The 12822-nt window shown below is 40.1% G+C and overlaps 1 protein-coding gene across 6 annotated transcripts in view; it reads left to right on the top strand.

Annotated features, from left to right (window-relative positions):
• The window catches only part of LOC104597718 (protein serine/threonine kinase), a 58918-nt gene that overhangs the window by 30479 nt on the left and 15617 nt on the right, over nucleotides 1-12822 (top strand). For 4 of the 6 annotated variants that reach the window (XM_088891360.1, XM_088891361.1, XM_088891362.1 and 1 more), the window contains one exon: nucleotides 2345-2452. In XM_088891360.1, the coding sequence (XP_088747486.1) occupies nucleotides 2345-2452 (108 nt within the window). The remainder of the gene's footprint in view (nucleotides 1-2344; nucleotides 2453-12822) is intronic. The other 2 variants (XM_088891363.1, XM_010259437.2) reach the window with 1 other exon arrangement.

The following is a 12822-nucleotide window of genomic DNA, read 5'->3' as shown; positions in this document are numbered from 1 at the left end:
TTTTCAGGGTTTGGGGACTTATTGCTGTTTCATCATCTACAAGATGACAATTTTTTGAGACTTGGTCCCCTCCAACAGTTGGTTGGAAGAAGCTGAACTTTGATGGGAGTTGTGTGGGTAACCCAGGCCCTTCATGTATTGGGGGGGGCAGTAGAGATGAAAATGGATTCATTATTGCCTCTGTACTCCGGTCTTGTGGAGGAAGGTGATGTGGCAAGGGCAGAGTTTCTAGCTGCAGCATATGGGGTTGAGAAGGCTAAAGAGTTGGGGATTAATAGACTGATCATCGGGGGGAGACTCAAAAACTGTGATAAAATGGTTGCAGAAAGGGGAAGGGGTGACATGGCAGTTGAAGAATGATTTCAGAAGATTTAAATGGATGTCAAGGAACATGTCAATTCAGGTGGGATGGGTTAGGAGATCTGCCAACAGTTTGCCAGATAGCTTAGCAAAGCAAGTGGTTCAAAGAACATATATGTTTTGGGCACATTTGTAATTCTGTCCTGGGTTAGCTTACTAAGCTGATTTCTTTTGCAACTTCTTGTTGTATCCTAAAGCATCTTAATTAATGAAATTCATTCAAAGTTATTGATAAAAAAAAGAGGGAAAATGGCCATCTTGTTAGAATAAGACAAGTGGCATCCACTTTATAACTCTCTCCCCTAGGGTGACATGTGTCCTTCCAGTTAAAGTGGTTAGAGGAGGGAAAATAACTCTTTCTCCTAGGGTGACATGTGTCCCCCCACTTCAAGTGGTTAAAGGAGGGAAAATGACCATCTTGTTAGAATAAGACAAGTGGCATCCACTTTATAAATAAGTGGGATGCCTCACAAGAAAATTAATTAATATAGATTTAACTCTTTTAGGGCCTGTTATCCCATTAAATGGGCTCTACTGAAGGCCCATCAGATGCTTATTGCATTACAAACAAAGCCCAATTAACTAGGGGGACTGTTGTTCACTAAACTGGACTGTCGACCTCTTTCTTTCCTAAATTATTTCAGCCCATCCATAGGACTGACTGGGCTTCAAAAGGTAGGTTGGAAAGAAAGCCCCCTTTTCTTTTTTTTTTTTTTCTTTAAGCTGTGATTGGGAGTAGCTTAAAAAATGCTCCCAGTCCAGCAAAATTAAGGACTTAACAGGGTGTTATCTCAATGGACAGTCCTCCCTCTTTGTAATATTTTTTTCTCAATACTATATAATTTAATTCTATTTTACCATTTGAAACAGGAGAGCTCAAGTCTCTTGAATTAATTGCAAGAATCTCCATGGTAATGGTACTCATCTCACTAACTGAACCAACCAAATTCTGAGAAGAAATCATCTAAGGTTATATGACAAGAGTCTCAGATCTCATAAAATTTCTTTTTCTATAGTGCTTGAATAGACAAGTATAAAGAAACTAATGTGGTCTTCTAAAAGGCCTCCAGCAGTCGAGCTCTAGAAGCCTAGGGTTCAAAATTAATGTCTCATAAAATAAATAAATAAATAAATAAACTTTATGATTGCATATTTGGATGACTCTGAAGATTGAGTAACCAATGGAAGGCTAATATCTCATGATGCTATTGGTTGAAGTGACTGAAAGTTTGGAAGTAGAATCCTAGAGAGCTACTCTAATAGTCGTCAAATCTTTAATCTCCCAAATAGAATAAAGATCATTCTACAAAGACCTGGTGATGTTAACTATTGAATCGCGGGGGGGGGGGAGGCAAATGCAATTGCACTTTTCTCTCTCTTGAGTGGAGGAGGTTGGGGGAATAGATAACCATTGTTGGTAGAAATTTGGTGTTTGGAGTTTTGCAGTTTTTAGGTCTTTCTGTTGTTTTGAGTAGGGAATGATGATCTTATATTGTACATTTTATTTTTAAGAAGGGAAAAGTGTTTTTGGCCTTTTTTGGCAATAGGTGGAGTATTAGTGTACCACTAGTAGGTGCGGTGGGAGGAAGGCTAAGGAGATACAAAAAGTTGTACATGGTTTTTGAGAAGTAACCATGATCAGTCTGTACGTAAAGAGTAATATCATTCTGTACAGAGGCATGTTATTGCTCCATCATCCTCCCAATTTTTTGTTCATTTTATCATAGAGGCCTGTTATTTGGCATCCAGGCTGATTATTTGGCTGCTAAGATGTACTAGTGGCATTGCTGATGACATTTGCTGCCTCTGTTATTGCCAGAAGGGTGTTATTTTTTTGGCCATTTTTTCTTTTTGCTCTTAATATTCTCCTTGTCTTGGGATTTCTTTTTAATTTTTTATAATTCTGTTCTCTCTCTTTCCCTGATAAGGTGATTTTCATAAATGATTAAATAACATGTCCATTTTTGTTGAAATGATATTTCAGCAGGTGCTTCCCAGTGTGAGTTGTGATGACAATAACGAAATGAAAGGAAATCAGCGTTCTTGTGAAGTTGTTGAAAACAATGGGACTGAATCAGAAGCAAGTGAGAAGGTATGAATCCAGGGCCTTCTTTCTAGGGATGCAACTTGGGTACATGAGTTGAAGAGTTTGCAAAGAATCGTTCAAAATTTAATAAAATCTCAGCTCCAGCCTGCCCAAGTTGCACCCCTACTTTTCATTTTGATTATGGTCATTTATTTTGAATATGGACTTTTGTTTCCCTGGATGAACCATGTTCCATATTGTGCAACATCTCTTTGAGAAATATACTGCCTTATTTCTTCATTTTTAATGAAATATATTATTGATTATTGATAAAAAACAGTAATCTTATTGTTACCTGAGTGCAATATTTGTTTTTGACAAATATGACCCATAACTTATTCAATGTTTTCCATGCAGACATATACCACATTTTCAATTTCTTATTTTTATTTTGTATTGGATATTAAAAGAATGCCATTAATAGTGAATTTTTAATATCAACACACATTACATCATTAATTTAATAATGCGATATCACCTGCAAAGCAGCAATTCCCACCACCACTCGGGTTGAGAGGGCTTTGGGTTTGGGGAAAGTACCAACCGTCTCCTCTTGCATTGCCCCTATGCCTCTCAGGTTCAGGAGCATTTCTTTTCTTTGTTTGGATGTGTTTGGGTGGGACCGCTTGAAGTAAAGTAACTTTTCAGCACCAACAGAATGAGATGTACAACAAAGAGGCAAAAGATTCTATAGCAGTGTGTTAGAGGAGGCGTTCTTTGGGGATTGTGGATTGAAAGAAATGCTAGAAATTTTTAGGAAAAGACAAAAGGGCTGCATAATTGATTGAACTCACTATGATTAGAGTGACTCATTGAGCTTTGGTTTTTGAAGATTTCTTAGGCATTACCATACATGATCTGTTAAGAGAATGGAAAGTTGTGCTGATTTCCAAGTTAGGAGACCTGAAAGGTTGGCATAGTGTGTAATAGGAGCTGTTCTCCACATTTCTGCATTTTCCTTAAGACCCTTCTATTCCTTGTTCCAAGTCCCCCAACAAACTCTAAACGAAATGCAGCTCCATAAAACTTTTGCCTTTTTCCTTGAAGTCTTGGTTACTCTTGAAAATATCTTTTGGACTAGTAGGATGAATAGGCAGATTCTTGAACAGAGAAAAGAAATATTTCCAAATCAAAGCGGCTGATCTGTAAGAGAAATAAATGCATGACATCCTCTTTGTTGGCAAACTTTCGCGAAATTTTTGTTACTATTGTGATAACTGAGACAAAGCCGAAAAATTCAGGGTGAATTTATTTGGAATTTGGGCAAAATTTTGAAATCTTTCCCGAAAATTTGGAATTTTGACATATATTTCATTTAAAGTTTCACTGATTGACAAAATCAGTGATATTTAAAAAAATATCCAAATTGATGAGTGTGAAAAGTAAAGTTCATTTTTTGACAAAATTGCCCTTCTCTTCTCATGGATGATGCTCCATCACCTTTGAAAACATATAACATCGAGAATCAATGACAGCATATAATAGAGCTTGCTTTGAAAAAGAAAAATACAAGCTTCTTGTAGGCCGAGGTCTTCCACAATCAGCTTAAGGTTTCAAAGGTTTTTGAAGTACAGTAATGAAGTTTTCTTGACAACAGCATTGTATTGGGATATCCCCAGGTTGATTGTCTTCTTGGAAGTGATAACAATCAAGAAAAGGCTTGGAGTTGGCAAATCAATGTGGCCAGTGGCCTAACATCTTCTATGTTTGTGGGAATTGGGTTTCCCCATTTCAGCAATCAACTATTGCAATCCAAAATAGCTGCAGCTTCTTCTCTGTGTTCTGTAAATTTCTTCCTTTCTTAGGGAACCCATTAGTTCTTGAAACAAATGCATGAAGTTTTATCTAAACCATCAACATGGAAAAAAACCCACCAAGGTCTCTATTGCTTTTAGTGTTTCTACCAGCATTTGGAGCCCCTGTGGTGAGCCAAGAACTTTGATTTTGGGATTTTGAGGACAAAGAAAGAAGCCCATTTCGTCTGCATAACAGCCTCCATGTCTCTGAAGCTCTTTTAAGAAGCCCAAAAAAACAATCTTTCAAGAAGAGAATGTGAAATGGGAGATAATGAAAAATTGAAGAGAGAGAGGGGAGGAATATTCTACATCCGGTCCAGTTATCATGACTAGTATGAGGAAATTTAATGAATTTATCAACTTTTTCAAGAAAACCCAACTTGTTCTAAGTTAGATAGATTCTTGTTCAATGAAGCCTGGAAGAATTATTGGAGGGGCTTGATGGCTAAAGGGCTACCTAGAGTTACTTCGGATCACTACCCTATTCAGTTGGGAGAGGAACCCTTAGACCCTTTAGATTTGAGAATATGTGGTTGTCTCACCCAGACACTGTAAAAAATGTTGAGAGTTGGTGGAGTGAAGAGCTAAGAAATTTGAGGACAAAATTAAAAGCCTGGAACAATGACCAGTTTGGGAGAATAGTGGATTCAAAATCTTTGTTGTTGACTCAGATTGAAGAACTGGATAAGAAGGAATCCCAAAGGACTATGAATGCTCAGGAACAAGATTTGAGATGGAGATTAAAAAAGGAATTAGAGGAGGGCGAGAAGCGATTTTTTGGAGGCAAAAATCAAGGGTCAAATGAATCAAGGAAGGAGATGGGAACACCAAATATTTTCATGCGATTGCCAATGGGAGAAGGAGGCAAAACTTTGTAGCACAACTTGAGATTGATGGAGAGGAAATCTTCTCTCAAGAAGAAATAACCAAATGCTTTGTAGATCATTTCAAGTCAATTCTGAGAAGACCTCTTGATTGTAGGGTGGAAGTGGATGGTCTAGACTGGCTAAGTCTTTCCGAGAGGGAGAGGGGATGGTTGGAAAGAAACTATGAGGATGAGGAGATCAGACAAGCAATTTTTTTAATGGATAGATCTAATGTTCCTAGGCCAGACGGATTTATGATGGCCTTTTTTCGAGATTGCTGGGACATAGTTAAAAATGACCTATTCGTGGTATCCAGGGAGTTTGAGGATAATTTTGTTGTTAACCCTGGAGTTAATGCTACTTTTGTAGCTCTTGTTCCCAAGAAGGCTGCTGCTAAGCATCCTAAGGATTTTAGACCAATTAGCTTGGTGACTAGTGTTTACAAAATTTTGGCGAAGGTTTTATCCTTGAGGATCAAAGTGGCACTCCCCTCTCTAATTAGGCAATCTCAAGGTGCTTTTATACAAGGCAGACAAATAGTATATCGGATTTTGATAGCTAATGAATGTGTGGAGGAGATGAAGAGATCAGGTAAAAAAAGGCTTTGTCTGCAAATTGGATCTCGAAAAAGCCTATGATTTGGTGGACTGGAGTTTCCTTTTAGAGGTGCTGAGTGTGGGTTTGGGGAAAGTTGGTGCAAGTGGATTAAGGGTTGTCAATGGAGTAGTTAAGGACTTCTTCCCAGCATGTAAGGGCCTGGGACAAGGTGATCCTCTCTCCCCCTTTCTATTCACTCTTGTTGCTGATGTGTTATGTAAATTGATTTCAAAAGCAGATAGGGAGGGGATAGTGTGTGGTTGGAGAATAGAGAGAAATAGTGTGCCCGTTACTCACCTTCAGTTTACGGATGATACTATAATCTTTTGTGAAGGTAGTGATTTGTGGAAGGTTGGGAATCTTAAGAACTTGATAAATTTCTTTGAAAATGCCTCAAATCTGAAAATCAACTTTGAAAAAAGTTGTGTTGTTGGAGTCAATATGGATGATCAAGAATTGGAGGCTATTGCAGATTGCTTAGAGTGCTACACCTTGTCCTGGCCCTTAACTTATCTAAGTCTTCCCCTAGGAGCTAACCCAAAGGAGAGTTGTTTTTGGAACCCCATTGTGGAAAAGTTTGGAAAGAAGTTGGCAAGCTGGAAAAAGAATTGTGTCTTTGTGGGGGGCGGGGTAGAGCGACTTTGATCAAATCCACACTTGCTATATTACTAGTTTACTTTTTGCCTGCCTTTAATATTCTTATTAGGGAAGCTAAAAAGATAGAGAAGATGATGAAGGACTTCTTGTGGGAACCGGGGCAAGAGAAGAAAGATCATTTGATTAGGTGGGAGATAGTTATTCGAAATAAGGAGGAAGGAATAGTAGGATTAGGGAATATTGTTTATAAGAATGTAGCTCTTCTAGGTAAGTGGTTGTGGAGATGGCCTTTAGAGAGGGAGAGGTTATGGCATGCAGTGGTGGCGAGTATCCATGGCTGTTCCGGAAATGGTTGGGATGCAGGGGTATCCATGCGGGCAACTCTTGCATTACCTTGGAAGGTAATTCATGGCATCCTCTCCTAGTTCCTCCACTTTGTAAGGTACGATGCTTGCTTTGGGACTCATGTTCGCGTATACCCCTTTGTCTATAAATTGGGACCTTGGCTTTCATAGAGGGTTGAGGGATGAGAAATCCTTATCAGCTTTTGAGCTCTTATTGTTACTTGATTCTGTTTGTTTGGACCCACTCAATCTTGATAGGAGGATTTGGACTTTGACTCCGAAAGGGTTGTTTACTTGTGCATCTTTCTTTAATTCCCTTTTCTCTAGTTCCTCTCCTTGGGCTTTCTCAGTTAAGGAAGTTTGGTCTAGGCCTATTCCCCCAAAGATAGTTGTATTTTGTTGGGAAGTTTTCTATGGTAAAATCAATACGATGGATAACATGTAGAAGATCCCTTCTTGTGTTTATCCCCTAATTGGTGTATTTTGTGCAAAGCGCAGTTGGAGGACTGTTACCACTTTTTGATTTCTTGTCCTTTTGTTGCAGCCATTTGGAACTAGGTTTTTGATTTGTTTGAGTGCAGGTGGAACTTGCCAGCTGAGGTAAATTTGCTGTTTTCCCCATCTACCTTTGTGTGGACCACAAGGAGAGGGAGAATTATGTTGAAGTGTATAAGAGCAGCTCTCCTTTGGACTATTTGGGAAGAGAGAAATTCCAGAACTTTTCAGGAGAAGGAAAGAAGCATTCTTGAGGTCAAGGACTGTATTCTTACAAGGACTATTTTGTGGCTGAAATCCTTAAAGCTCTTTGATGGAGGGTTTTGTTAATTTGAACTTTGACGGAAGTAGTCAGGGTAACCCAGGATCGTTTGGGATTGGTGGTGTACTTAGAAATGCGAACAGCAATATCATTGCCCTTTTTTCGGGACCGGTGGGAATAGGAGACTCTGTGAGGGCTGAACTCCTAGCTGCAACACAAGGGATACAGATTGCTTATCAACTTGGAGTGCAAAACTTAATAATTGAAGGAGATTCCAAGGTGGTAGTAGGATGGTTGGCTGACACAGGTATTGTCACTTGGGAATTTAAGGATATCTTGAAAAAGGTCAAATGGCTATTGAGGGACATGACAGTCAGATTTCAGTGGTTGGGTAGATCAGCTAATGCCTTGGCTGATTATCTTGCTAAACAAGGGACGACTCGGGTTTCTCTGTATTGGGCTTCTCTGTAATTTTCTTTGTCCTTTGTTATGTTTAGTAATTAAAGGGTTGATGGTTTCCTCCATCTCCCCTCCTTAAAGGGGAGGTAGCATCTCGTGCCTCTCCCTAAAATGTACCATCTCTGGCTATGAAATAATAAATCTTACAATTTACTGATAAAAAAAGTCTTAATGTAAATACAGAATATTATAAATTATTAAATATTTAGCAAATTTTTTGCCCTGAATTTCAATTTTTAACATGTCACTTTTCAGTCTTTGTGCGTAAGTTTTCAGAAATTTAAACCGTAGCATATGATGTCTATCTACCTATCTATGTGTATGTGTCATTGAGTGAGCTTCCCTGCACAACTGGGGAATCTTTCATGTGGCAAATTAAGTGCTACAACTATACTTGCATAAATATTTGTGCTAATACCACAAATTACCATCTCCAAGATGGAGGAAAAGTTTGTAGAAGCTGCAAGATGGAGGAAAGCGATGAAGATTGAAGCAAAAGACTTCCTTTTCGAAGAGATACGGATCAGAGGTCTGCAGAGCTTGAAGATTAGGGAGGCAAAGAAAGCCATAATATTGTTGGAAGGTCTTCAAGTGGTCAAATGGATGCAGAAGTTTGTTTTGGGAGCAAGTTCTAAAGGTAAACAAGTGAACTTTATGGGGTTCAACTTATATGGGAGAAAGAGATATGAGTTGGAATGTAAAAAGAATGCAAAACGATGCTACATAACTCTGGAAGAATTCTTTGGAGGAAGAAAGAAGCAGTTAGCATAGTTGTCAAGGTGGTCTAGGCAGGCGCCTAGACGATGATGCCAGGGTGACAAGGCGCCCTTGGAGGCTCACCTCACCTAATCACCAGGCAGTTTTCTGTAGCGTGTTATGAAAATTCTGAGGTTATGTTTTTAAAATAGACATTTTTTTAAAACTAAAATATTCATTTTGTGTGTTTATATACTAATTTCATTTTATTATTTTCCTATTTGTTAGGGTTTAATCAACACAAACATTGTTAAATGCTGTATTGAACCCTCAAAGACTTCAAAACCTGAACCAATAAGTAAGAACATAAAATGTTGTTCAATCAACACATTTTTCTTTTCTTTACTAATTTCGTGTGTTTATATACTCTTCTTCTTTACTTAAAAAAAAAATCCATCACCTAGGCACCCGCTTGTCGCCTAGCCTCGCCTTGGTGCCTTGAAAACTATGGCAGTTTGTTTGCTTCCCAGAAGGTAGAAGGGGTCATGGATGGAAGGTAGTGGCAGAGTTACTGAGTGATTTTACTCAACATCTTAAAATAGAACAAATAGAAGTTGTAGCAAAGGAAAAGAAAGTGGCTAAACAAAAGAGAGAGGAAGGTAGAAGAGGGATAGTTTTTCTGGTTGGGGAGGCGATATTCTAGTTCCAAACCTTCCTCGATGGAGCAGTGAATGTCAGTTGGTGCTCGGATTGGAGGGATAACTTCAAAACACCTAGCAAAGAATATTTGGCAAGTAGAAGAAAGAACTGAGGCTGGTTCGTGACCTTGGAAGAGAGATTTGAAAGGGGAGAAAACAGATGATTATTATACCAAAGGCAAAAATATGGGGGGTCGGGGTTGCTAATGAGTTGCATCGATTTGTCACCAGTGTTCAAAGAACAAAGTTTCAAGGGCAGGTGGAGAAGCAGAAGCAAGAAGAAGATAGAATGATGGAGAGAAAGGTGGGACCGAAAGAGGAAATAAAGGAGAGAAGGGAAAGACTGGAGAAGTTGGGGTTAGAAATTGATACAGAGGAAAATGAGAACACATTGGTCTCCCTCTCCACTTTTGTTCCCAAGATATTGTTAGAAGGAGAAAGTGAAGACTGGAGGAGGAAACTAGGTCTCTCTGCGAAGAACAAAATGGGAGATTGGAAACACGTCCTAGAAGAAGTTTCCAAGAAGTTTGGGTTGAAGCAAACGATCATCCTCATACTGTTTGAAGAGAACAAGGCGATACTGGATGTGGGGTTGAAAAAGGTAGGTTTCACCACAGTTCAAACCAAGGAGGGCATTATAATGGTGGAGAACTGGTGTCTTTCCTGTAACTCGTAGACTTTCAACAATGGTGATTTTCGGTTGAAGCTGGTTGGCCTGCCTTTCAATCTATGGCAAAAGTTCCTGCTGCAAAAAATTGCAGCTGCGTTGGGTGGTGTTCTCATTTCCTACAAGAAAACAGATATGAAGGTTGTTGGATTGCGAATTGCAGGAGTGAAGCCTGATGCAGTACCTCGGTCATTCGAACTGTTAGCCGAGGGCGGATGGAGCAAGACATGGGTAGCGTTAGAGTTGGAAGCAGCATTGTGGAATGGGAGTTCGAAGGTTAAAGAAGATGGTGATGTGGCTGGTTGGGTGACACATGGTGGCGACAGAGAAGACGCAAGACAGCTGCGTAAGAAACATGGTAATTTATGTATTGCTAAGGAAGTTGAAAAGCCAATAGTCTAGAAGGGTCGGATTCCAGAAAAAGAAATGTATTCAAAAAATGGGGTTAGGGAAGCGGGAGATTTCTCTTTTAAAGAGATAATAATGAATGGGGCTGGAGTAGAGAATGTGGTGGGCCCACTAGGGAGTAAATTAATCGACTAGACCTTAGACGAGCCAGTGGTCCGAGCCGGCTCAAACTTGTTCAACTCGACCCACCGAATAGAAAATAGGAAAGGTGTCACATGATGCTTTAAGTCATCATGTGAGGCAACCCTTGGGACCATTGATAGACAGAACCAAGGGTCTATCATCTTCTTCTTCTTCTCTGACTTCGAACAAGAGGCAGAATGAGGGCAATCTGAGATGGAGCTTGCGGCCAAAGAGGGTGACAGATCACCCTAATCCAAGATTCTCTAGGCGGAGAATTGATATGCAAACAGTTAGCGAGTCAGATTGGTGAGACTTGGAGGAAGAATTAGAGTTTTCTAGTTTGGATGAAAACTCCTTAGCTGGTTGTAACCAAGGTTTGGAATTGGAGTTGGGCGACATGGAAGCTTTTTTTAAGCTTAATCTAGACGATCAAGCCGATTGGATTTGGTCTAGTCTGGAACTGCTGGCAGACATAAGGTCTCTGGGTGCTGTAGAAAACTTGCTGTCAAAGGAGGAGGAACCAAACGAGAGCTATCGACAGTGTTAGGGAGCATCTTTAGGATTGAGTGAGGCGAGCCAGGAGATAAACGTTGACGTGCCAATCAAGGTTAAAGTGCTAGATCCAAGCCAAGGCCATTTGATTCAGAAAGAAATTGACCAACCAGCAACACCCACCGAGTTGGGATTTGGGGATGCTATCTGTGTGCCCTCACTGAGTCATCGTATTTTCAACCCAGGTTTACCAGGTATCCAAGGTAACTGTGTGAATTCGGTTTTGGTTACTAATGGTGATTGTGCTTTCCTTGCAGACACTATAGCCGAGAACCATTTTTCACAGAGAGCCTCAAAATACTATAGGTGCCTAGACTGTCGGGGGAGCTAGGGATGTGGTGGGGGAGGTTGCAACAACTAATGTTGTAGGGGATAGCAAAGACGATGATGGCAGAAGATAGAGAGAAAGAAGTTGAGGATTAGGGGGAGGATGAATCCGATGAGGAGTTAACGCTAAGGAAGTGGGTTGAGAAGTTGGGGCTGAAAATTTTGCATTTAGGCCCAGACAAGTCTCAAAAGAAGGGGCTGATTGAAAAGGAAAAACTAGACAAGAGGCAGGTAAGGTATCTGAAAAAACAGAGAGGAGGGTGTGGTAAGAGGGTGAGGGGTGGTGGGTTAGGTGGAAGGACTGGATGAAGATTAAAGACAAGTTAGGGTAAATGCTGTGATGATGATATGGAGATCCTAAACTGGAATGTTAGAGGGTTGGGGAGGGTTGCGAAAAGAAGAATCGTGAAGGAAGTGTCAAGGAGAGAAAAACCAGATGTGGTGATGTTCCAAGAGTCCAAGGCACAAGAGATTGATAGAAGGTGGGTAAGAAGTGTTTGGGGAGGTAGAGACATAGGTTGGACAATGGCCCCATCGTGTGGTGCATCAGGAGGAATAGTCACTATGTGGAGAGAGAATACAGTGGAATGCTTGGAGGAACTAATAGGTAGGTTCTCAGTGTCGCTAAATTTGTAGAATTTGGATGATAATTTTAACTGGGTGTTGACGAATGTTTATGGGCCTAATTCGTATAGGGAAAGGAATGAGATGTGGGAAGAATTGGCGGATTTGAGAGATTTGTGGAAGGGCCCATGGTGCTTGGGGGGTATTTTAATGTGATCAGACATACTGCCAAATCGAACGAGACAAAGGATAACCACTAGTATGAAAATATTTAATAATTTTATAGACACATTTGAACTGAAGGAAATCGGGATTGGACAATATAGATATACTTGGACTAATTGTCAGGAGAACTCGATGTGCTCAAAGCTGGATAGGTTTCTTGTGTCTTTGGACTGGGAGGAATATTGGAGTAACATGGTGGGCAGGACGCTGCCCAAGGTCACCTCAGATCACTGGCTGATATGTATTGGACAAGGGTTGAACGGCGAAGGGCCGATGCCTTTTAGATTTGAGAACATGTGGTTAACGGTCCCGGAGTTTATGCGTAAGGTTGAGGATTGGTGGAAGGAAGATAACCCCTAAGTTGTGTGGGAAGGGATTAGATTCCGAAGGAAGCTTTGGAATTTAAAAGCAAAAATCAAGGAGTGGAATTTGAATAAGTTCGGGAGGATAGAAGAGAGGAAGGCTTCTCTTATAAATAGGATTGAAGAATTAAATAAAAAGGAGGTATTCGACTCATTGGGTGTAGGGGAAAGAGAGGAGAGATTTAATTTAAGAAAAAAGCTGGATTCTACACTCCTTAGAGAAGAAATGACTTGGAGGTAGAAATCAAGAGTGCGCTGGATCAAAGAAGGGGATGGGAATACAAAATATTTTCACATTGTTGCGAATGGGAGAAAAAGGAAGAATTTGATCTCTATGT

Source organism: Nelumbo nucifera, chromosome 7 (genome assembly GCF_055504915.1).
Source record: "Nelumbo nucifera cultivar China Antique chromosome 7, China Antique-T2T, whole genome shotgun sequence".
In the NCBI taxonomy this organism is placed as follows: Eukaryota; Viridiplantae; Streptophyta; class Magnoliopsida; order Proteales; family Nelumbonaceae; genus Nelumbo; species Nelumbo nucifera.
Note: the sequence above shows the minus strand (reverse complement) of the source record. Positions and strands in the feature narration are given on the sequence as shown.